General features: G+C 46.1%; 2 protein-coding genes across 5 annotated transcripts in view; both read right to left on the bottom strand.

The window, feature by feature from the left end:
• Positions 1-16,284, bottom strand: part of SMARCA4 (SWI/SNF related, matrix associated, actin dependent regulator of chromatin, subfamily a, member 4) — a 49,697-nt gene extending 33,413 nt beyond the window's left edge. For 2 of the 3 annotated variants that reach the window (XM_033925084.1, XM_033925085.1), the window contains exons 1-4: positions 8,272-8,493; positions 4,953-5,085; positions 2,813-3,196; positions 2,437-2,535 (exon numbers count right to left, since the gene is read on the bottom strand). In XM_033925084.1, coding sequence (XP_033780975.1) covers positions 2,437-2,535; positions 2,813-3,196; positions 4,953-5,085; positions 8,272-8,493 — 838 coding nt within the window. Of the gene's footprint in view, positions 1-2,436; positions 2,536-2,812; positions 3,197-4,952; positions 5,086-8,271; positions 8,526-16,168 lie in introns of those variants that run through there. The other variant, XM_033925083.1, reaches the window with a different exon arrangement.
• Positions 16,285-16,926: 642 nt separating this feature from the next.
• On the bottom strand, positions 16,927-24,591 carry TIMM29 (translocase of inner mitochondrial membrane 29). 2 transcript variants are annotated; one of them, XR_004537229.1, is made up of 3 exons: positions 24,448-24,591; positions 19,827-21,637; positions 16,927-18,740 (listed from the first exon to the last, which is right to left on the bottom strand). XR_004537229.1 is itself a non-coding variant. In XM_033923983.1 (2 exons), exons 1-2 carry the CDS (start codon positions 24,557-24,559, stop codon positions 21,039-21,041), a joined length of 711 nt encoding a protein of 236 aa, XP_033779874.1. In that variant the 5' UTR covers positions 24,560-24,591; the 3' UTR covers positions 19,184-21,038. The 2 variants fall into 2 exon arrangements, 1 of the variants encoding a protein (XP_033779874.1); XM_033923983.1 differs by lacking the exon at positions 16,927-18,740 and having other exon boundaries at positions 19,184-21,637.
• Between the last annotated feature and the right edge of the window lie 29 nt (positions 24,592-24,620).

The following is a 24,620-nucleotide window of genomic DNA, read 5'->3' as shown; positions in this document are numbered from 1 at the left end:
TTTAAACATGGGTCCTGATTGGCTGATGAGACTGCGGGTAGAACTTGAACTTGAATCAGCCCCCTATGAAAGAGGGGAGAGCTGTGACTTTATAGGAGTGGCTGAAGAAAAAAATGAGTATCAAGGGGAAAAGCCACCGAAAGCGGGAGTCCCTGCTTATGCTCAGCAAGCCAAAAGCTTCCTATTGGCTAGGGGAGAGCACCGACACACAAGATCGGTCTGAGGACTTCACCAACAAGTGTTCCTGCATTTCCCCTGCTTATCTCCGGAGAAAAAGAGGTATTATTACCTCCTTTTTACTGCTGACCATTCCTCTTTCTATGCACTCAATCATCTTTCTAGCTTTTGCTAGAGAAAAGGATCCAGGATAATTTCTCTGTTGCCCTGATGACCCAGTTACACAGAGGATGGAACCCTAAGGGAGGCTAAGTTTTGTTCAATTTGGTATTATAAGTTTGTTCTTTTTGTTGTAAAGTAAATTTTTAGCCTCTTCTGTACTTCTCTACAGCAACAATATCATCACTGGAAAAATTGTGGCACTGTCTCCATCTGCTGGCAGGAATACATAAACTCATCCAGCAAGATTCAAGGAAAGGTAAAAATAAATTTCTCCTTATTCAAGTCCCACACAATCCGGCAGTAGCTCTGCCTTGGAAGACCGTTGAGGAAGTCTGGAACAGGACAGAGGGGCCAATGCTTTCTGACTGAGGAGGGGACAGAACACATTGTTTTGGGGACTTGCATATATTATCACCATAGCTTAAATAAGAAACAAGGTCTGTCTTAAAATATACAATTGTAAACTGCACTTGGGGAAAAAAAGAAAAAGATAAGCCCACAAGGACCACAAGCCCAGAATAACTTCCTCGGTTTAATCTGTGGTTTGGTGCCCACATATTTCAGCCTGTTTAGGACATCAGAGGAGCTTACATTTACCACAGCTAGTTCCTCCTTTGATTCTAGCAGTCAAACTTTACTATGTGCTCTGAAAACATCCATAAATTGGTGTGTTGCATTGAGAAATATATTTCAATAGAAGGTATATGCTAAATCCCTGTTAGGAAAGGTTCTTTTCAGCCATCCCTGAAAATCCTTCTATTTAATAACTCTTCCAGCCTTCAGAAATGCCACCAGTTGTTCAATAAGTTTTCATAACAGCTGACTTTACGCATTCAATCTTCACCGGGTCATTTTATAATTAGACTCAAAATGAGATAGGTTAAACCATCCACTTTACTAGGGTATATGGTATATGAATATATTTGTACTTATCTTGGGTGGTAAACAGCTAGGGACCAGCACGCCAACATGTTTCACCCTTGGGGGGTTTCCAAGTATCGGGTGGCCACGTCGTGAAGTACAATTCAAACTAAGGGATTGTAGCCCTGAGGAAACCCCCCAAGGGTGAAACATGTTGGCGTGCCGGTCCCTAGCTGTTTACCACCCAAGCTAAGTACAAATATATTCATATACCATATACCCTAGTAAAGTGGATGGTTTAACCTATCTCATTTTGAGTCTAATTATAAAATGACCCGGTGAAGATTGAATGCGTAAAGTCAGCTGTTATGAAAACTTATTGAACAACTGGTGGCATTTCTGAGGGCCGGAAGAGTTATTAAATAGAATAATAATAATAATAATAACTTTATTTTGTATACCGCCATACCCAGAGAGTTCTAGGTGGTTCACAGCAGTTAATAAGATTACACCCGAAAATAACATTGGAATTTACAATTTTTTGGAATGTACATGTCGTTGAAGTTAACAGGAGTTTAATTTTTTTTTTTTTTTTTGAGAGTTCAGGTCAATGAAGTCGACATAAAATACCCTCAGTAGGAATATACAAGGAGTATGATACAAGGAATATACAGGGAATATAGTACATGGAATATACAAGAGTGTACAAAAATTTTTTTTTTTTTAATAGGGAAAAAACATACCGGTCAGGGAAGTTAATTGGTTTGGAGGGAACCTGGGGGGGGGGGGGGGAAGGTGGAAGAAGGTTTTTCAGGGATGGTTCAAAAGAACCTTTCCTAACAGGGATTTGGCTGAAAACATCCATGACATACCATGCCGATTACGATTATGTTTAAAGTAGCCAAACAAAGGCCGGCTTGCTCTTTGTTCTCTCACGTCTATTAATATGGCATGTGAATTTTTAAAGACTTCCAAGGTTGTCTAATGAGCTGTAATGTGATTAGTACACCTACTAATGACTACTAGACATACACAGCGCTGTATTTTCTCTGTCCTTCGTGGGCTCACAAGCTAAGTTCTGCACCTGGGACAAAAGAGGGTTCAGTGACTTGCAAAAAGTCACGAGGAGCAGCAGTAGGAATCAAACCCATTTCACCGGGATCAAAGCCCACTGCACTAACCATTAGGTTACTCTGGAAGTGCATGAGATGAATGAAGAATGGGAGCATTACCTACCTTCGGGCCAAGGTTTTGGAGGAGCACCGGAAGGCTGCCCGGGCATTCCTGGAGGGACTCCAGAGGGTCCTGGAGGGGGCATGGTAGGCCCTCCCATACCTGCAAAAAGAGAGGAGATGGAGAGACAATGTTAAGAAAAAGGCACATCCTTTTCCAGAACAGTTCAATTTCCTAACTCTATGCTGAGAAAACAGAGTACTTGCATAGCTATGTGTATGCGAAGGAATCAGTGGTGGAACAGCAGGAACCGACTAGCAGGAATGGCTGCATTACCAGAGCTTATGGGATCTCAGAATTGCAAAAGCGGGAGATGCTGTTGCAAGCCAGGAGTGAGATACATAGGCTAAGGCCTGAATAGCATCTATAGGAGTCTTACCATGAGGTCTGTTGTAGTTTGGAGGTGTTGGTCCCGGTCCTTGTGCAGGTGTAGAACCTTGCCCTTGCCCGGTTCCAGACACCGTGGGTGGAGGTAGTGCTGGCAACTGCTGTTGCATTCCAGGCATCGGACGCTTTCCCTGCACGGCCAACTGCAGGTGGTCTGGCAGTGGCTGTCCTCTGGCAAGCATCTTGTAGGCCATGATTTGTGCTCGTAACTGGTGCAGCTGGCTCTGGTTGAATGGGGTGGGACTGCGGCTCTGCTGCCCCAGGGCTAGGGGGTCAGTGCTGTCAGGGCCAGAAGATATAGGCGGACCAGAGGATGGACCATTGGCCGGAATGGGACTCGATGCATGCTCTGAGCCACCAAGAGGAGAAGGGTAACCTGCAAAGACAACAGTCATTAAAACAGAGGACCTAGCTGCAACAGGGACACCCGAGGCTGCCAATAGCCTAGAACATTACATTACATTACATTAGGGATTTCTATTCCGCCATTACCTTGCGGTTCAAGGCGGATTACAAAAGGTTAATTTAAAAAAACAGAGTTAGAACTGCAAAACTTTTCTTCTAATAATTTATATTCCGCATATCCTACAATTCTGTGTGGATTACAAATTATTTAGGTACTCAAGCATTATTCCCTAACTGTTCCAGCAGGCTCCCTCTCTATCTAATGTACCTGGGGCACTGGGGATTAAGTGAGTTGCCCAGGGTCACAAGGAGCAGTGTCAAGATTCGAACCCACAACCTCAGGGTAGCTCTAACCACTACGCCACACTCTCCTCCAATACAATATCAAGTGTGGGCCAAGTCTAGGACAATGAAGCCATTGTGACGTCACTGCTGAGGTTGGCTCTTATTGGTGGAATGAGGCATTATGACATCAGGGAACGGGCCTGGTGGGCTCCCAATCTATCTAATGTACCTGGGGCACTGGGGATTAAGTGATTTGTCCAGGGTCACAAGGAGCAGAGCGGAATTCGAACTCACAACCTCAGGGTGCCAAGGCTGTAGCTCTAACCACTGCACCACACACTCCCAAACCCATTCTAAGATCAGAAATACCCTTCCGCTTTATAACAGGGTTCCTCAACCCCATCCCCTCTGGTTTTCAGGCTATCAACATTGACTCTGCATGAGACAGCCCTGGAAGCACCACCTTCACTACATACAAACCTCTTTATACATATTCAGACAAGCTAGGGTTTGCTCGAGGAACGCTGCTCTAGAGTACATCCTACCACAGAACACACACAAGCTGTCTAGGACTAGAATTGGTGAAGACAAAGCAATGTGAGGACATAGGAAACCATACGATCTGCCCCAGCTCCTCTTTAACGAGGTCCATCAATTATAGCTTGAGATAGATAACAAGATCTTCAAATACCCCTAGCTGAGGCATTGAAGTCCTGGCATTAGAAGTAACTTTAATCAGCTTGTTCACATTTTTACAGCAATAATTCAGCATGGCTAATCAAGTTTCAAGTTTATTAAAAATTAATTCATTGTTAGAAAATCATGTTGCCCTTTCATACGATACTATATTATTTGGTACATCTATGAGATTTAAAAGCCCAACTTCTGCAAATAATAATAAACTTCTATTAATATTTACAGGGGTTGCCATTCAGCAGATTACTGGAAACTGGAAAGATTACACTAAACTGAATTATACTCTTTGGTGGAATTCAGTATGTCATATTTATAAAATGGAGAGGGTGATTGCCATGCAACAAGGAAATGATCATAAGTTCAAAAAGATTTGGGGGCCATTGATTAATTATTCTAATGATCAGACATCTTAAACACTTTAGTATTAGATAAGATATAGGAATGTGAAAGATAATTATTGATAATTGGTTACTATTAATATGGGTGGGTGGGTAGGGATTCTTTTATATTTATATATTTGAAGGAATTTAAGTAAGATTGTCAGGTGATTAGTTAAAGGTTTTTCTGTTTGAGCATTATACACTTGCTGTAATATTTGAAAATGAATAAAAAATTTATATTTTTAAAAAAAAATTTGTTGTACACGCAATACTTCAATGCGTATGACAATTTAAAATTGGGAAACAAGCAATATAACAACTATATACAAATAATTACCAGTACAAAAGGAAAGGAGGGATTCAAACCTTGTGAGTGCTGATCCATAGGGCTTGGAGGTGGTCCCATGCCACTATGCCCACCTGGACGCAGAGCCATGCCTTTCATCTGACCATAGCGAGGGTCATCAGATATTCCCTTCTCATGCAAGGAGTCCAAAGGCTAGGAAGAGAAGAAAAACAAAACAAAAACCAGCTACAGCTTAGTACAGTGTCAAGAGAGGGGAGAACCTCACTTTGAAAGCAACTTACCTGTAGGAGCCTGGATGTATGACAAACTAAAGGCCCACTTTTTTTTATTCTGTTTTCAACTCTTAACTCCCACTCACTGCTGTCAGATACTTAGACCCACTGTATCATTTCATCTACTATAATCTCCCCAACCCTGTAATGTCCTGTCTAAATTAGATTGTAAGCTCTTCTGAGCAGGGACTGTCTATTGTATGTTAAAATGTACATTGCTATAGAAATAATAAATATAAGAATATAAGCAGTGCCTCTGCTGGATCAGACCATAGGTCTATCGTTCCCAGCAGTCCGCTCACGCGGCGGCCCATCAGGTCCAGGACCTGTATAGTGATCATCTATCTCTACCCCTCTATCCCCTTTTCCTTCAGGAAGTTAGCTAATCCCTTCTTGAACTCCAATACCGTGTAGTAATAGTAGTAGTAGTAGTAGATTCAAAATTTGTAAAAAAAACTGATAATCTGGTGATAAATAGGAATGAAGGCATGCCTGTAGCGTTAGCAATTACTGTCACTGACTGTTTGACTGGGGTGAAACCTGTAATAAAAATGTGTGTGGGGGAGGTTTTTCAAGATCAAATAAGTAGAGTTGTGGAGTCCTGTTTTTACTACTTAAAGATTGGTTGGAAAATTGAAGCCCATGTTGAAGATCTAAGATTTTAGGATGGCTGTGCAACGTTTAGTCTATTGCAATGCGCTTTATTTGGATTTACCAAAAAACTAGGTTGCATGTACGTGCTCAAAGTCGGGGGAGGGACCCAACATGAGACCCGCCGGGTGTGACACCCCCAGGGACGGACGGACCCCCATACAGGGCTCACCCAAGCTCAGTCTGGTGACAAAACGGGGACCAGGAGCCCTAAAAAAATTCCAACAGCCCTAACAAAGTGAGATGGGTACAACTCACTCACACCTGCTGGAGACTGAGAGAAGACTGAGGTATATAGGGAGGGACAGCTGCTAGTCATGATGAGATATTATCCATCAGTAAGAAGAACTGTACCGGTCTCTTGCAATGGGCTTTATTTGGGTTTACCCCAAAACTAGGTTGCACGTATGCGCTCCAAGTCATTCAAAATGCAGTGGATCATATCACTGGCTAAGTCACAGCTCTTGAAACGACAGCGTAGGCTACCTGGCAATTGAAAGTATTGTGTTTGATGTTGAAAAGTCTTTACGGTTCTGTAGCCGAGTATTTCAAAAAGGTTGCGAAAGTCCAAAAGATCACGAAGAGTGGGTGACGAGAGGAAGGTGTCGGGACTTGACTGAACGACTAGTAAGAGAACCTCTTCATTTGTGGACACTCTTCTGAACATTTGCAATTTTGTACTTCTTTACCACAGTTTTTAAGAAACTTTTAAAGACTCACCTCTTTGTGCAAGCTTTTAGGACTACTTCAAGGACAATTTAAATTAGCCTGCGATGTACTTGCTATATGTAATCTTATTGATGATGTAATGATAATAGGATGGTTTTACATATGTCTGTGCTGTTTTATGCTATTATTTATGTACTAGTGTTTAAGCCCGTTACGTTAACGGGTGCTAGAGTAGATGTCTGTCTGTCTGGTTCTTTTTCTTTGTCTCTCTCTCCTTGGATGCTGTCTGTCTGTCATTCTTTCGGTCTGTGTCTCTCCCTGGCTCCCTGCCTGCCTGTCTCTCCGTGGCCCCCTTCTGTTCCTCCCTCCCAGAGCAAAACATGATTGCTGTCTGGCCCCCAGCATACCCCTCCCCCCAAAGCAGCCCCCTTTCCCTCTCCCCCTGGCCCCCTGTTGTGCCATACCTGCCTGTCTCTCTGTGGCCCCCTTGTTCCTCCCTCCCAGAGCAAAACATGATTGCTGTCTGGCCCCCAGCACACCCCTCCCCACCAAAGCAGCCCCCTTTCCCTCTCCCCCTGGCCCCCTGTTGTTCCATGCCTGCCTGTCTCTCCTTGGCCCCCTTCTGTTCCCCCCTCCCAGAGCAAAGCATGATTGCTGTCTGCCCCCTCAGCACACCCCTCCCCCCAAAGCAGCCCCCTTTCCCTCTCCCCATGTTGTGCCATGCCTGCCTGCTCCGTGGCCCCCTTCTGTTCCCCCCTCCCAGAGCAAAGCATGATTGCTGTCTGCCCCCCCAGCACACCCCTCCCCCCAAAGCAGCCCCCTTTCCCTCTCCCCCTGTTGTGCTATGCCTGCCTGCTCCGTGGCCCCCTTCTGTTCCCCCCTCCCAGAGCAAAGCATGATTGCTGTCTGCCCCCCCAGCACACCCCTCCCCCCAAAGCAGCCCCCTTTCCCTCTCCCACTGGTTCCCTGTTGTGCCATGCCTGCCTGCTCCGTGGCCCGCTTCTGTTTCTGCCACCCCCCTTCCCATTCTTACCCTCCCTCCATCCATGGTTCCTGGTGACTTCTGGCCCACCGGCACGAACTGATGCCGCCGCCGCTGCTCCTCTTCAACAAAGCAGCTGAGGTTCGCCGGCCAGCTGTAGCAAACCTCGCAGGCCGCTCTCCACCTCGGTAGCACGTTCCCTCTGACGCAATCGCGTCAGAGGGAACGTGCTACCGAGGTGGAGAGCGGCCTGCGAGGTTCCGAACCTCAACAGGCTGCTTTGAAGAGGAGCAGCAGCGGTTGGTGAGTGAGGGCAGGAGGGGAGAGTCGCCGGCGTGTTCCCCGCCTCCGTGTTCCAAAATGGAATTCGGCACAGAGGGACACAGCACGGCGCAGCGATCACAAACCCCTAAGTGCGCATGCGCGCTTAGGGTTTTATTATAGAGAATGGGCTTTTTTTTTGTAAACCGCTTCATAAAGTATTATGTCTCCCTTTTGGTATGTTATATCTCTCTCATATGAATTTCACAGCTGTTAATATTTTTCAACTGTTTCATGATAATCCTATTAAGTTTCAATTTACTGATTTTGACTTTACTTAATTCATTGTATTTATGTTTAAATTTGGTCTTTTTACTACTTTTATGCTATTGTAAGTTTTATGTTGAATTATACCTGCTCTACACTGCCTTGGGTGAATCTCTTCAGAAATCCCAATCAATCAATCAATAAAATGATGCTCTATTAGGTTGCTTCTCTAAATAGAGAATAGCCAAGGCCTGGGCTGATTTCATTCTTCCTTACCTTGTGCATCTGATGCATATTGTCCTGAGGGTAGCCACTAGGCCCCTGGGGGGGTATGGCGTGACCAGCTGAAGGAGGTCCAGGGCTGGGACCCATCATACTATGTGCAGAACCAGGTGAGGGACCAGGACTGGGCCCCAGCATAGCACCAGGAGAAGGGCCTGGTCCAGGAGATGTTCCCGGGCGGGGTGTCCCACCCAGGGGAGGGTCTGGTGTGGACATCCTCCGTAGATTTGCCCCGACTGTTTATTATCCTAGAGAGAGAAAGAAAGTGTATGAGAGGAGAAGTGATCTTTTCCCACAAACACAGAATGATCAGCAACCTCCCTGCACTTTGTTAAATGCTCTCTCCAAATTTTCATCCAGAGACTGGCTCTGTATGGGGGAGAAGGGGGCTAAATCCTAAAGCTCAGCCCAGGAGAGCATGACCCATAGAGAATGACACGGTGACAAAATTCATTACCGTTCCCGTTCCCGCGGATAACTGTGGGAAATAATCCCATGTCATTTTCTAGTGTCTATTTCAACCTCGGTCCTTCTACACCAGCATTCTTCAAAGCAAAGCTTGCGGGTCAGTGGTTGTGGCCATTCATACTCTGATTCTTCCCTCTCTCCTTAAAGAATGACATGAAGATGGTTTCCCGCGGGGACGGGAACGGTGATGAATTTTGTCACCGTGTCATTCTCTAGTGTCTATGTCAAGATGCTCCTGTTTCCATCAGTAGGGCCACTGCTTGATTCTTGAGAGGACAGCCTAGTCCTAGATTCAGCATGACCTGCCACTTTAAGTAATCCACCTGGTTTCATCTCCTGCCATGCAGACTGACAAATCAAAAAGTCTGCCTTGCTTAAAAGACACTCCTTTTAAAAGCAGCCTGTGTTAAATTCAGCAAAGAAGACAGTGGGAACGGACAACGAGCACCCCACAAGAACCAGCAGTATGAAGAAATGTCTTATTTATTTCAATTTGGGATGTACAGTAACATGGACCCGACACAGTATTATTGTACAGTGCTTCAGCAAATATATGCGCCTGCTCAGATTCACGCATTAGCAAAGGAGTTGTTTTGATCTGTGGATCCCATATCACAGTAACCCCTGATGCAGGTGCATATGTTCGCCAAAACACACTACTGTGTCGGGTCCATGTTACTGTACATCCCAGATTTCTTCATATTGCTGGCTCTTGTGTTGTCCGTTCCCACTGTCATCTTTGCTGCTTGGCACCTGTGGGTTTTCATCCTGTTGGACTTTTGGTTGCGCCATGTATTTAAAATTCTACATACCCATGTGGGCTTAGCTGGTCAAGTGTACTGGGTTTCTGAGGTGAACCTTCAGCCTTGTACTTGGCTACCTTGTACCTATCAGACATCTAGCCACATCCCCCAATACTAACAATTAATTTGAACAACCACTGCAATTACCTCTCTCAGTTGATTCACACCAGCCAATTATATGAAAAAATGCCAGCGCAATTTTTAAAAGCTTGAATGTCTTGATATGTTAACAGAATGTCATAGGGACAGAATTTGTAACCGTTCCCGCAGATAACTGTGGGAAACCATCCCATATCATTCTTTAGTGTCTATTTCAACCTCAGTCCTTCTGCACCAGCGTTCTTCAATGCAAGGCTTGAGGGTCAATGGCTGGAAACCATCCCGTGTCATTCTTTAGCGTCTCTCTCAACCTCAGTCCTTCTCCACCAGCGTTCTTCAATGCAAGGCTTGAGGGTCAGTGGCTGGAAACCATCCCGTGTCATTCTTTAGCGTCTCTCTCAACCTCAGTCCTTCTATACCAGCGTTCTTCAATGCAAGGCTTGAGGGTCAGTGGCTGGAAACCATCCCGTGTCATTCTTTAGCGTCTCTCTCAACCTCAGTCCTTCTACACCAGCGTTCTTCAATGCAAAGCTTGAGGGTCAGTGGCTGGAAACCATCCCGTGTCATTCTTTAGCGTCTATCTCAACCTCAGTCCTTCTACACCAGCATTCTTCAATGCAAGGCTTGAGGGTCAGTGGCTGGAAACCATCCCGTGTCATTCTTTAGCGTCTCTCTCAACCTCAGTCCTTCTACACCAGCGTTCTTCAATGCAAGGCTTGAGGGTCAATGGCTGGAAACCATCCCGTGTCATTCTTTAGCGTCTCTCTCAACCTCAGTCCTTCTACACCAGCGTTCTTCAATGCGAGGCTTGAGGGTCAGTGGCTGGAAACCATCCCGTGTCATTCTTTAGCGTCTCTCTCAACCTCAGTCCTTCTACACCAGCGTTCTTCAATGCAAGGCTTGAGGGTCAGTGGCTGGAAACCATCCCGTGTCATTCTTTAGCGTCTCTCTCAACCTCAGTCCTTCTACACCAGCGTTTTTCAATGCAAGGCTTGAGGGTCAGTGGCTGGAAACCATCCGGTGTCATTCTTTAGCGTCTATCTCAACCTCAGTCCTTCTCCACCAGCATTCTTCAATGCGAGGCTTGAGGGTCAGTAGCTGGAAACCATCCCATGTCATTCATTAGCGACTATCTCAACCTCAGTCCTTCTATACCAGCATTCTTCAATGCGAGGCTTGAGGGTCAGTGGCTGGAAACCATCCCGTGTCATTCATTAGCGTCTATCTCAACCTCAGTCCTTCTACACCAGCATTCTTCAATGCAAGGCTTGAGAGTCAGTGGCTGGAAACCATCCCTTGTCATTCTTTAGCGTCTCTCTCAACCTCAGTCCTTCTACACCAGCGTTCTTCAATACAAGGCTTGAGGTCAGTGGTTGTGTCCATTCATACTCTGATTCTTCCTTGACCTGGAGATGGTTTCCCACAGGGGATGGGAACGGTGATGAATTCTATCACCGTGTCATTCTCTACTTGTGACAAAACCGTGCCAGGAGCCCAAGAATGTGAAGAGGAAGTATCTGGGCATCTCAGTGTAAGCTTGAGCTACCTTTCTGGTGCAAAAAGCACGGATCTGCTCTGGAGAAAAAAGGGTGAGAAGCACTCTTATCCCTCTTGCAGAACAAGGAGGAAATCTACCAATTACATACTTGGAATTCCCAACACATACTTCCATTTTTTTTTTTTTTAACAGCTACAGTTGATCACAGGTACTTCAAGGAATATTGAGTGGGGAAGAGACTTGATTTAAGAGAAATTTGCCAGCATTCCTGAAGAACATGCACAAATCTGCAAATCTCGACAGCCTAGCATGACAGATATGGAAAGACGATGGCCAATACAGCAGGCAAGGAGGATGGGCTTTGCAGCCTTTAATATCACAACCCCTCCTCCAGGTTTACCCTCTGTCTATGGCTCTACTGGAGCCCCCACTGGAGCCCATTCTGTGCATCTTCTCTCCCCCCCCCCATCCTTCCTTCTGAAAGGAAACCTTTTCTTACTTTGCTTATGAGTTTATCCCTTTAATAGGCTGTATTCACCATTCTAGCTGCTTTCCGAGGGAGACAAAGCACTGCCTGCCTGAAGCTTCCTCTGGATCCCACACAGAGCTACTGTGAGGCCGAAGGTTTCTTTCTGTACATAAAGTTACTGAATCATCCAGCTGAATGGCTCCGAGAAGACTTCTGCCTGGAGTACGTTGCAAGCATTTACATGGAAACCATTAAGGAACCAGATACAGTATTCTACTTTCTGCTCTTTTACCCAGTATGCCCCATATAAGACCGTGGCCAAATCCGACAATCAGGAATTGCTAATAAGGATGTAGCAAAAGTCTTTCAAATTGAGTGAGGCAGCGGCTTTATCCCAGCTGTTCTGCAGAAATGCTCTATGTCTACATTACTGGCACCTTTTCATTCCAAACTGTACCAGACCTCAGGAAATCCACTCTTCATTTTCTTGGTTACTTCTCAGACTACGTTGGAACTTCCTGAAAGAATTACTATAGTCTAGATCAGTGGTCTCAAACTTGTGGTCCGCCAGGTACTATTTTGAGGCCCTCAGTATGTTTATCATAATCACATAAGTAAAATAAATAGTTTCTTGATCATCTGACTCTTTAGCTATAAAGTACAATATTATTATTAAGACTTAGCCAAAAGGAAAGATTTATAAACTATAAAGAGTTTTACCTCATGCAAAATTGTCATTTCTTTAATAAGACATTAACTATTTTTTCTGAGGCCCTCCAAGTGCCTACAAATCCCAAATGTGGCCCTGCAAAGGGTTTGAGTTTGAGTCCAGTGGTTTAACTGTAACCATGACATCCTGTTTGCTTTTGGGAAGCAGAGCTCAGATTGTGATGTCATAATGCCTCATTCCACCAATAAGAGCCAACCTTATCAGTGATGTCACAGTGGCTTGATTATCCTGTTCTCCCCTCTGCCCTTCAACCACGCCAGAAGATTAATTGTTCCCCTTAACTCAGTGGTCTCAAACTCGCGGCCTGCCAGGTACTATTTTGAGGCCCTCGGTATGTTTATCATACTCACAAAAGTAAAATAAAACAGTTTCTTGATCATTTGTCTCTTTAGCTATAAATACAATATTATTATTAAGACTTAGCCAAAAGGAAAGATTTATAAACTATAAAGAGTTTTTACCTCATGCAAAATTGTCATTTCTTTAATAAGACATTAACTATTTTTTCTGTGGCCCTCCAAGTTCCTAAAAATCCAAAATGTGGCCCTGCAAAGGGTTTGAGTTGGAGACCACTGACTTAGACCAGGGGTGTCCAATGTTGGTCCTCGAGGGCCGCAATCCAGTCGGGTTTTCAGGATTTCCCCAATGAATCTGCATGAGATCTATGTGCAGGCACTGCTTTCAATGCATATTCATGGGGGAAATCCTGAAAACCCGACTGGATTGCAGCCCTCGAGGACGGACATTGGACACCCCTGGACTTAGACTATAAGTGGTATATGAATGCTTAAATAAATAAATTCTGTTACCTTCTTTCCCTATTTTTCGGTTGTAGTTTCCTCCCCTCTGGTAGAAGTAGAATTGTATAATGATACGTTTTCTCTTTTATTTATTTATTCATTAAATTTTCTATTCTATTCTCCCAGGAGAGCTCAGAAAGGTTTACATGAATTTATTCAGGTACTCAAGCATTTTTCCATGTCTGTCCTGGCTATATAACATGCATGCGTTAGCGTTTAGTGCACGCTAATTCGATTAGCGCACCTTAGTAAAAGAGGGCCTAAGTTTCAATTTACTGATTTTTTTTTTTTTTACTGTACTTCATTGATTGTATTTATGTTTCTATTTGGGCATTTTACTACTGTTACGCTGTTAACAGACGTGAACGTTTTATGTTGAATTATACCTTCTGTACTCTGCCTTGGGTGAATCTCTTCACAAATGCAGTTAATAAATCCCAATAAATATTTGTAGCAGGAGCAGCAGTCGCTGCCACAAGAACCAAAGGATAAAACAGCATTTGCTCCATCGGAATTAAGAGAAGCAGAAATTGTCAAGCCCTCTATCACTTCCTTGCATCACAACTTAATTCTATGGAGTCATTTAAAAGATAATGGGAGATGGGTTTTAGCAGAAAATTGTTCAAATGGACATACGGTTTTCTCTTTCAGTCAGCAGCTGACTTTGGTTTTCCTTGACTCCTCTGGTGTATAAGGGCTTGTTAAAAAGTACTAAATCATAAAACTGTGACACGTCAAGCTTTTTTTTTTCCCCCCAGAAAGGGTGGTAGATGCATGGAATAGTCTCCCGGTAGAAGTATGTCTGAATTCAAGAAAATGTGGGACAGGCACATGGGATCTCTTAGGGGAGAGGAGGAGATAGTGGATGCTGCAGATGGGCAGACTGGTTGAGCTATTTGATCTTTTTCTGCCATCATGTTTCTATAAAATAAACAAAAAACACACTAGTGTAATTGCTGTAACTTCTTAAAAATCCTCCTAGAACTCCATATTCCTTATTCTTTAATCAGTGGGTAGATTGTGCTCAGAGACATGGAGGAAAAAGGGGACAGAAAGTCCCCAAAAAACCTCACCACCCAATCATTGCGAAACTTCCACCTTAACACACTTTTATATGTGCATGACTTGAAAGATTATATTATCGAAGAAGCACTTATCTTATGTGTATATTCTTTGGCCTCGACGTGCCACGTTTCAAAATTTCTTCAGGAAGCCAAATGGTAACAGCAAAAGACTCTTAAGTCTTCCAAAATGGGTGTCAGTCTCTGGTCTGGCTTGTACTTCAGCTTTCAGCAGATATCGGAAGTTAACTGAAAGCTGAAGTACAAGCCAGACCAGAGACTGACACCCATTTTGGAAGACTTAAGAGTCTTTTGCTGTTACCATTTGGCTTCCTGAAGAAATTTTGAAACGTGGGCAATGATTGGGTGGTGAGGTTTTTGGGGGACTTTCTGTCCCCTTTTTCCTCCATGTCTCTGAGCACAATCTACCCACTGATTAAAGAATAAGGAATATGGAGTTCTAGGAGGATTTTTAAGAAGTTACAGCAATTACACTAGTGTGTTTTTTGTTTATTTTCTTGAATTTTTTCACGCTGCTTGTCTTTTGAAATTATTTTCCTCCTGTTAGTTTTGATCATGTTTCTATAACCATAAAGCTCTATGACGTCACATAAGCCAATGGGGGGAAGAGATAATGGATGCTGAGGATGGGCAGACTGGATGGGCCATTTGGCCTTTATTCCCCATCATGTTTCTAGGTTTCATTGCTCCATTCCCCCTCAGCAGACTCTTTCTCATGTCTCAGAAATTTTCTCTCATTGTGTTCTACCAATGAACTCTGGAACGAACCTTCTTTAGGTCATGTGGTGGATTTCTTAAACTAAAAGGAGATTTACTTTCCTCCACGTATGTTTTGAAGCAGCAAATGCACTTTTGTGGGTAATCCGGTTGGTATCTAGTTCCACATTTGCATCTCCCTACAGCTGCTGTGTTGTGTGGTTGTGTGGTATTTTTTTAAACCGGATTGCATTCAGGAGATTTTAGAAGGGTACTGTGCCTCACCCACTCACTCCCTAGTCGTAACTATCACCCATAAGAACATAAGAAGCGCCATCTCCGGAACAGACCCTAGGTCCATCAAGTCCGGCGATCCACACACGCGGAGGCCCTGCCAGGTACCCTGGCATAGTTTTGGTCCCCATATCGCTCCAAGCTTCTCGTAAAGAGAAGTGCATCTAGCCTAACCCCTACCCATGTCACTTCATGCCACTCATAAGGAGATGTACATCTAACTTACCCTTAAATCCTAGAATGGTGGATTCCGCAATTACCACGAAAGGAATAAGCTCCAGAAAGCGCTTCTGGAGTGCTTTTCCTTTTGTATACCGCCACAATCAAAAGAATTATCTTGTGTAAACCGCCTAGAATTCTTTTGATTGTGGCGCTCGACAAAAATAAAGTTAGGTTATGTTTTAAAAGCGCAGGGTTCTGTTCTAGTAGCTGCATAACAAAAAAGAAACCAACAGGAACTGCAGTAAAGATGCGAAAGCAGAAACCCAAACCCAAACTGCAGAAAAAGTCCTAAAAGCATCACTAAAATGATGTTCCTGTGCGTAGCGGACCCAGCACGGCCCACGTTTCGAAAACCACGTCTTCTTCAGGGGTCCAAGAAAACTTTTGGATGCAATCATTTGACTTTTCCTCGCCTGGAAAATTCCTAGAAAGCAGCTCTTGGTCCTAAGAAAAGACAATGGCGAGGGCGGGCGATGCAGCTGCTGCAGCTCGAGCCAGACAAAGGCAGCGCCTCGCGCGTCCGAAGCTCCGCCCCCTCGCCCTTTAAATCTCAGCCATCGAATCCTCTGGGCGTCGCGAGCGCGCGGCGGCCGAGGCTTATTGATCGTCCTGCGCCTCCGTAGCTCCCCGCGCGCGCCGGGGCTCTCGCTCCGCCGGCCGCGGCTCTTTCGTTCCTCAGCCCCCTATTCGTTGAGAAGAGGGCGGGCGGCACGGCCGCGCGCACACTTACCGTCCGAGCCGCGGAGGCGCCCCCGCCTCGCTCCGCGCCGTCCCTCCGCCAGCCCTGCGCGAACAAAGAGCCGCTACCGTCCGTCTGCCGCTCGCAGGCCCCGCCCCCGGCCGGCTCCTCTCTCGCGCCCGGCGGGCCCCGCCCCCTGCTGTCCGACCAGAGGATTCAGCGCCCTAGGCTCCGCCCCCGGGCCCTCCCCCTCCCGCCCGAAGAGCCGGCTTCGCGGGCCACGCCCCCTCCCCGAACGTTTCGAGCGCATGCCGTCACTCCAAGGGGCGCGCATGCGCGCTGGCGACTCTACTGCGGCGGATGCGGGACAGCTGATCGCGCACGTGCGACCCCCCCCCCCTTTTTAAATACACATGTTCTGCCAACAAATTGCAATAGTTTTACTCGTACAGATGGTAAAAAAAATGTTTTCTAAAACGAAAAAAAGTGGAACAATAGTCTCAAAATGTAGAAGGTTCAGCAAATCCTACAGTCACAAGCAAGCAAACCACTTTTGTGCCTCAGACCTAGACCCACCAGTTCAGTCCTAGGGTCCTGCTCAGGACCTTGATCACTTTCTGAAACGTTTGGAGATAGATTTTAGAGCATAACCTCTAGGGCTGAATCAAGCTTCAGATGGTAGAGCTGCTTAGTTGCTGAATGGAATGGAGCTAAAGCCTCCAGCTGCTAGATGAGAGACATTACTTTATTTATCACTGCTATAGCCCATGTATCCCACAAAAAGGATGAGGGAAATCGGCATCAAAATGTTTGCTGGCATTAGATGACAAATGGTTCCATCCATATGTGAAGTGTTGCGAGAGTTCCCCACACTAGGTAGAGAATCATACGGTGACAGAATTGCTCATCTTCCCCACCGATAACTGCAGAAAACCATCCCCATGGTCATTCTTTAAGGAGAGAGGGAAGAATCAGAGTATGAATGGGCCCAGCCACTGACCCTCAAGCCTTGCAATGAAGAATGCTTGTGTACAAGGACTGAGGTTGAGGTAGATGCTAAAGAATGAAACAGGATGGTTTTCAGCCACTGACCCTCAAGCCTTGCAATGAAGAATGCTTGTGTACAAGGACTGAGGTTGAGGTAGATGCTAAAGAATGACACAGGATGGTTTCCAGCCACTGACCCTCAAGCCTTGCATTAAAGAACGCTGCTGTAGAAGGACTGAGGTTGAGATAGACGCTAAAGAATGACACGGGATGGTTTCCCATGGTTAGCTGCAGGGATGGTGACAGATTGTCACCGTGTCATTCTCTACGACACTGTTTCTCACCTCGATCCTAGAGTACCCTCTTGCCAGTCAGGTTTTCAGGATATCCATCATTGATATGCATGAAAGAAATTTGTATATAGAGGCAGTTTTTGCAAATCAAGTCTATGCTTACTCATTGTGGATCTCTTGAAAACATGACTTGCAAGGGGGTACTCCACAACCAAGTTGAGAAACATTGCTCTGGGTTGGCAACTTGTTCTACGACATAGGAACAATACTGAAAAGGCTCTGGCTTGATAAGATCTTTCACATTACATTACATTAGCGATTTTATTCCACCATTACCTTGCGGTTCACATCATATCTGTTTTTGAAATTATTAGCAGGAACTCTTGAGCAGGGCTCTCTTTTACTAAGCTGCAGTAAAGGTTTCTACTGTGGCTTGGCATGCTAAATGCTCCGACACTGCTGACGCTCATAGGAATTCTATGAGCGTTGGACAGCATTTAGCACTTCGGGCCGCAGTAGAACCTCTACTATGGCTTAGTAAAAAGAGGGGGGGGGTTGGTTTTAAATAGCATTTACCTCTCCTCTAGTAAAACAACTTAGACATTTTTAATGTAATTAATGGACTCAGAAATTCAGCATCCTGCTAGGAAGGACACCTAACTCAGAGAAACTCCCTGACCTATTTGTTTTAATTAGATTGTAAGCTCTACTGTGCAGGAACTGGTTCTTGTACATTTTAATGTACAGTACCGCGTATGTCTAGGAGCGCTGTAGACATGGGCCGTCGGAGGGTCAGTTTAATAGAACACTTCACACTAAAAAGCACTCCTGATCACCCAGTCTTACTCTCATGATACTGGCAAAACTATTAGCACACTCCACAAATAACACCCCCTTTTCTCCTTAAGGCGATATGTCAAGGTATGTATTTTGAATAAGTGACATTTAAACATTGATTTAACAATCAAGCAAACTGATGTCTGCTTTTTTGCAGTCTGATGTTGGAAGACAGGACAGACCTCATTCACACTACACAGTAAAGAAACAGGCCACCCAGAAGAGGCTGTTAGCGTAGCTGTCCGCATGAGGGTCCCACAAACACTACCAGCAGGTCCTCCTGACCCCTCTCTGCCAGAGCCACAAAGGTCAGTACTTTGAACTGTGGCAGCACCAGCGACTTCACCAGCTGCTTGAGCTCCTTGGCTACTTCCTCGGTCAACTCTGAACTAGCTTGGGGTCATAGATGACATCAACCAGCTTTTGGAGCAAGTATTCTTCCAATAGTTTCTGCAGGAGGAGGAGACCTGGATCTTGTGCTTTGGTTTGGAGGCAAAAGCAGGCACCTGGAATGAAAGGATTTAACAGTGAAAAGCAAAGCTGAAAGGAGTTTAATCTGGCCATCTTTTCTACCACTTAGCACTGGGTATGCAAGCTCAGTCCTCAAGGGCTACAGTCAGGTTTTCAGAATACAGACGACTGAACTTGTACACCCTGGCTCAACACAACAATGCCTGTGAAACACATTTTGCCACCAGTTAATTCAGGGCTGCCCAATCCTCTCCTAGAGGAAACCCACTTATCCAGTTGGGTTTTCGGGATTATCACAAAGAATACGTGCGAGTTATTTTTGCACTAACTGGAGATCCACTGCACGCAAAGCTAACTGATGAGCATTCACTGTGGCAGTCATGAAAACAGGACTCGTCAGGTGTGCCACCAGGAGAGCGACTATATGTATGTTGGTGTTTTCAATTGAGGGGACAGATAAGACACCCACATTGCCAAAAGGTCAAAAGCGAGGAACAAACAGAAGCATTTATCAGACCAAGGAACTCAAAGGGATAAGGTAAGGCAGGAGACAGATACGTAAATTATATACAATTATATATATTATTTGTACTTTTTAAATCTGCTTCAGAGCGATCCAATCAGTAATCAAGTGTTTCGCTCACAGATTCTCTGCTTTATTGATTTCACAAATTTCAAAAAAGACCGGGTCACATCAGGACCCGTGTTTGAGGCATAAAGCTAAGTACTAGTTCATTGGTGCAAAAGTATTTATTTATAAAGAACAACAAGATTTAAAAAATACAAAATATAAAAAGTTACAAATTCACAAAGTGTGCTGTGATTGAGATTCTGAGCCGTTACTACAGTGGGCTTTTGCTCACTTAACATTATCTCAATACAACTGTATCTGTGAGCACATTTAATAATTAGTATATACTTGATATAATCATAAGGTACTTCTGGTGAAGATTTGCTTTTTGCATATGTATCAGCACTAGAACAGTGTGTGAATATTATTTCCCAGCAACAGTTTGGGCCATATGATTAAACACATTTTCCAAAGTGCATGGGGCAAAACCCCTGAGAATATCCTGTAACTACCATCCAATAAACGTGAAGAGCTTAAAGCAAATTCTTACCTCAATCAAGGGAGGAAGAGAATGAACTGGTGGTGGAACTCCAAGCAAGGCTAGGCTGTCACTGTGCTTCCCGTCAGAATGTCCTGCTCTGGACAACCTCCAGCCCAACTGAGAAAACAACAAACCTCACCTTAAAATCACAATAAAATAAACTACCAAGAGCCAATGTGCATACCAGGAACAAAGAATCCTTGAAAACGGAGCAGCCCAGTGCAAGGAGAGACTTTGGGGTGCCCTGGGAGAGGCACCTGTCAACTGATAAACACAATAACTCATTGTTAGCAGTCACGGAAAGGAAGTTGTACTCTGAGCACCCAGCAGGCGGTGTAACCCCAGGTCACGTACAACAGACAGAAAAGATCTCTCCTTCCCCAAATCAGCCAACTGACAATATCACGCACAAGTCGCTCGGTGTGCAGAGGTTCAGTCTCCTTTCTGACAAGGGAAAAGAAACAAGTGGAGATGATATCCAGGCACCTGCCTACCCCCAGCTTAAGTAAACATTCACGCCCCAACTCTTTAGTTCATTTGCTTCTCTTGAGTTATGGTGGCTCCCTAGAGCATTTCAGCAGATTCTCAAACTCCAGACCAGATCGGAGGTTTGGAGACTCCTCCTTGATGCCTCATTCCCTGCAGTAACAGGTTTTCTTTCAAAAATGGCAACTATTTGTGGAGGCACCACGATGAAATGCAGAATTTGCTGAGGAGCAGGAATCAGCAGTGCCCACGATACTGGTGTTAGAACTCCTAGTTGATGACATTGCAAGGAGAAAGAGTAAAGCCCGACTGCTCAGTTTTCCAGCTCCACGGTGCAACAGAGGATGACAACATAGAGCCATTCACTGCTTTCTCTTGCCAGGTGGTCAGTGGTGAGGAAAGAAACGGGTAGAACAGAGGGGCTGGCATGGAGGTTTGATGCTCCAGAAGCAAGCAAGGCACTTGCCCCAAGTGTCCAAGCAGTACAAGCTGACGGGGCCCAGAATAGAAATTTACATCCCTGACCCTGTCTGGAGAGGGAGGAGGGGGCAGCTAGGGGGAAACAGGGGTGTGCACCTTGCTTGGGTCAGGGAGATTTTGCAGAAAGGGCTGGGGAAAGGCAAGGGTTTTGCAGCTGGAGAGGGAGGGGGAGTAGGAAAGGCTGGGAATTCAGCAGGAGAAGCTAGAGGTAGACTCAGGCTCACTCCTTCCACCTCTCCACGGGGAAGTGCGTCATCAGATGGAATGGCCAGCCCCGGTCTCCAGGGGTGTGGCCCGGTGTTTCTCTAGGAAGAGCCTCTCGTTGTGTTCCGAGTGCAGGTCGCGTGAGGAAAGGGTGCGTAGGTGTGCAGGCAAGTGTTGGAACTGCTCGTCGTTGATGTCGAAGTCACGCATCTTGGTGCGCAACAACCACCAACAGCCCAGGAAGCCCACATCGAGCACACGACTGGGGAACTGGCTCCAACGGGGCTGCAGCAGGCGACACTGGGCCTGGTAGAGAGCGCAGTCGACGTCACAAGGTGCCTCATAGAGCAGCGCTAGGAGACCCAGGCTGAGGTGGCGCAGGCGACCCTGGTCACGCAGGCGTAGCAGGTGCTGCACGTGGCCGTCCGAGGCAGTATTGCGAGTGCAGGGTGAAAGCAGCAGCAGGGTCCCGGAGGCCTCCAGCAGGCAGGTCTCAAAGGAGTTGGGGCCTGGGGTGCTGTGGGCACAGAGGGTGGCCCCAGCTAGCAGTGAAATGTAGAAGATGGCCCGGCCTGGCCGCTCTCTGGCGCCCGTCGCCACATCCTTGCAGGCCTCGGCGTAGTCGCTCAGCAGGCTCCGGCACCAGGCTCCTGCAGAAACAGAGGAGGAGAGAGTGAGTAAGTGCCACCTCTAAGTCTAAGAGAACTCTTTCTGATTGGTTAGCTGGTTGTATGTATGATGTTATTATTATATTGTATGCTGAGTACCGATTGTGTAAACCGCTATGAACAGCTGGTTAGGCGATATATAAAAATAAAATTATTATTATATATTGTATTACCATACCATATAATTTCTTAAATCCCGCAATCTTCAACTAGGAATCATTGCGGCTTACAATAAGGTTGGGATCAGTTATTACATTAGTAACCTGAGGTCCATGGATGGGTTTCAGGAGGTCTGTGAGGGTCTGATAAAAATTAACATTTATATTCACTAAATAGCCCGGTACTGTTAATTTTTCTCGCAGAAAACGAGAGTAGATGTAGTAATGATAGCAGAAAACGTAGTAGTACTAGATCTAATTTGCACAAGAGGATTGTATTTCATAATTATAATGAGTGGTGGTTATATTTTGCAGAAAAGAATGTTTTTTTTAGTTTGTTTACTTTAAAGTTTAATAATACTTTGTGTATGTCGTATACATATGAGAGAATCAAATCTCAATAAATAAAGTACAGTGGTACCTCGGTTTACGAGTGCACCGGTTTGCGAGTGTTTTGCAAGACGAGCAAAACATTCGCAAAATCGGCGCCTCGGAAACTGAGCGTGGCTCGATTTTCGAGCACCCCCCCCCCCACGATCCAGCACCCTCCCCCCCGCGATCCGGTCCCACCCCCCGCCGCTTTTTACCGTCATCTGGGCACCGGCATGTCCTGTGCGTTGGTGCTGGTGCCCGAAGATCAGCCTCCTCTTCTGCTGGGCCTTGAGCATCTGCGCATGCTCAAGGCCTGCGAGTTCACGTTCTATCTCGGAGAGAACGTGAACTCGCAGGCCTTGAGCATGCGCAGATGCTCAAGGCCCAGCAGAAGAGGCCGATCTTCGGGCACCAGCACCAACGCACAGGACATGCCGGTGCCCAGATGACGGTAAGAAGTGGCGGGGGGTGCCCAATCGCAGCGAGGGGGTGGCGGATCACCGGGGGGGGGCCTTCGGGGGGAGCAATGCCGGTTTTCGTGGGGGGGGGGGGAACGTATCAAAGTGAGTTTCCATTATGTCCTATGAGGAAACTCGCTTTGATAAACGAGCATTTTGGATTACGAGCATGCTCCTGGAACAGATTATGCTCGTAATCCAAGGTACCACTGTACATTATATTCATTGCATACAAAGTTGTGTTTATGTGAATATTTCTGGGGAAGGGGGTCCATAACTTTCAACAGATTCTTAAAAGGGGTCTGTGACTCAAAAAAGGTTAAGAATCACTGTGGGTGAATTGGTTAGAGATCAATCATTATGAGGAGAAAAGATAAATCTTTAACATTCTTCTGAAGCTGTAATAGGAAGGAACATGACATAAGTGTAGGGGTAGACTATTCCAGACTCTGGGGGCCAGGGATTCGAAGGTGAATCTGAATAGTTTTTTTTTTTTACATTGAACATGTTGAGACGAGGGGGATGTACAGCTTAAGACGTTGCACCTTTCTTGCTGGGAATGCCTCCTCGACACTGATCTGCGGGCTGCCAGTCAGACTCCGTGCCTGACTGCACTTGCACCCTTGCAGGAAAGGGTGGAGGCGGGACACCGCAGAGTCTCCTAGGTATTCCTAACAGGCTGCGCTCGAACCTCCGTTTGACAAAAGGAAAGAAAGCAGGGATGGCCCTAAAGCTTCTTAGAAGCAGATGCAGGCTGGCTGACAGATAGCACCAGGGACTGTCTTGTCAGCTGCAGACCAAAGTCTGTGTGATCTTAATGCGAGCAGAGCCGAAGAATTGCTCTGAGCACAAGAAATCCTCCCCCTCCAAATAGGGCTCCGCCTAGTCTTCCCCTTCTGCACACGTGTTCTTCTCTCTCCTTTTTATTACGTATTTTATTTGGTGTTTTTCATCCTTTTTGGGTAGGGTTACCGGACAAACCCGGCACTTTGTCAGGGTTTTGAAAAGCTTCTATCAAATTGCCATCGGGCAGGAGGGCATCTGCACATGCGCGGGAGCCTTCATGCCCGGAGGCTGGGGGTGGGATGGGTTGAACTAGGTGGGCCTGGGGGGGCAGGTTCCGCCCCTGCTCTCATCGGGCAGGAAGGCATCATCCGTGCATGTGCGGATGCCCTCCTGCCCAACGATTTGATAGAAACTTTTCAAAACCCTACCCAAAAAGAATGAAAAACACCGAATAAAATATGTAATGAAAAGGAGAGAGAAGAAGCACACGCCTGCTGGCAGGTGTGCAGAAGGGAAAGAGGGCAGGTGGAGCCGGAGGGCAGCAAAACCCGGAGTGGATTCCTCCTGCAGGTCTCACCCATCTCAATGGAAATAGCTTCAAATCAGGGATCTAAAAGTCCCTCCTTGAGGGCCGCAATCCAGTCGGGTTTTCAGGATTTCCCCAATGAATCTGCATGAGATCTATTTTCATGCACTACTTTCATGCATATTCATTGGGGAAATCCTGAAAGCCCGACTGGATTGCGACCCTGGAGGGACTTTGAGATGCCTGCTTCAAATGGATTCATTCAGGCGACAACCTACTACGCATGCTCGGAGACCTTTCCTAAAAGGCTTAATCTGAGCTATTAGACCAGGGCCTCTGCTGTGACGTCACCACGTGTGCGGCCGTTGCCTAGCCTGCTCGCGCAGGCAGAGCAGCTGCTCTAGGTGCGCAACGTTCCGCTGAATAAATAAGCGCGCGACGCCCGGGCCCCGTCCGCGTGCAAGATGAGGCGGCCCAGTCCCCGGCACTTACCCAGGCGACCGCTCCGGAGCCGGGCCCAGAGCCCGCCGCTCTCCGCCGCAGTCGAGCTCGCTCGGAGCCCCGCGGGAAGCCGCAGCCGCCACCGGCCGAGCAGCGCTGCCATGCCCGAGTCCGATCCCTCTTCCGCCCCGCAGCGGGCCACGCCCCCTGCCAACTCAGCTCCC

Source organism: Geotrypetes seraphini, chromosome 16 (assembly GCF_902459505.1).
Source record: "Geotrypetes seraphini chromosome 16, aGeoSer1.1, whole genome shotgun sequence".
Classification (NCBI taxonomy): domain Eukaryota; kingdom Metazoa; phylum Chordata; class Amphibia; order Gymnophiona; family Dermophiidae; genus Geotrypetes; species Geotrypetes seraphini.
Note: the sequence above shows the minus strand (reverse complement) of the source record. Positions and strands in the feature narration are given on the sequence as shown.

Bases quoted from the DNA above. Each gene is read 5' to 3' on its own strand.
- TIMM29 (XM_033923983.1), bottom strand. From the start codon at position 24,559: ATGGCAGCGCTGCTCGGCCGGTGGCGGCTGCGGCTTCCCGCGGGGCTC. The intron at 21,638-24,447 runs GTAAGTGCCGGG...CTGTTTCTGCAG, and splicing joins GCTCCGGAGCGGTCGCCTGG to GAGCCTGGTGCCGGAGCCTG.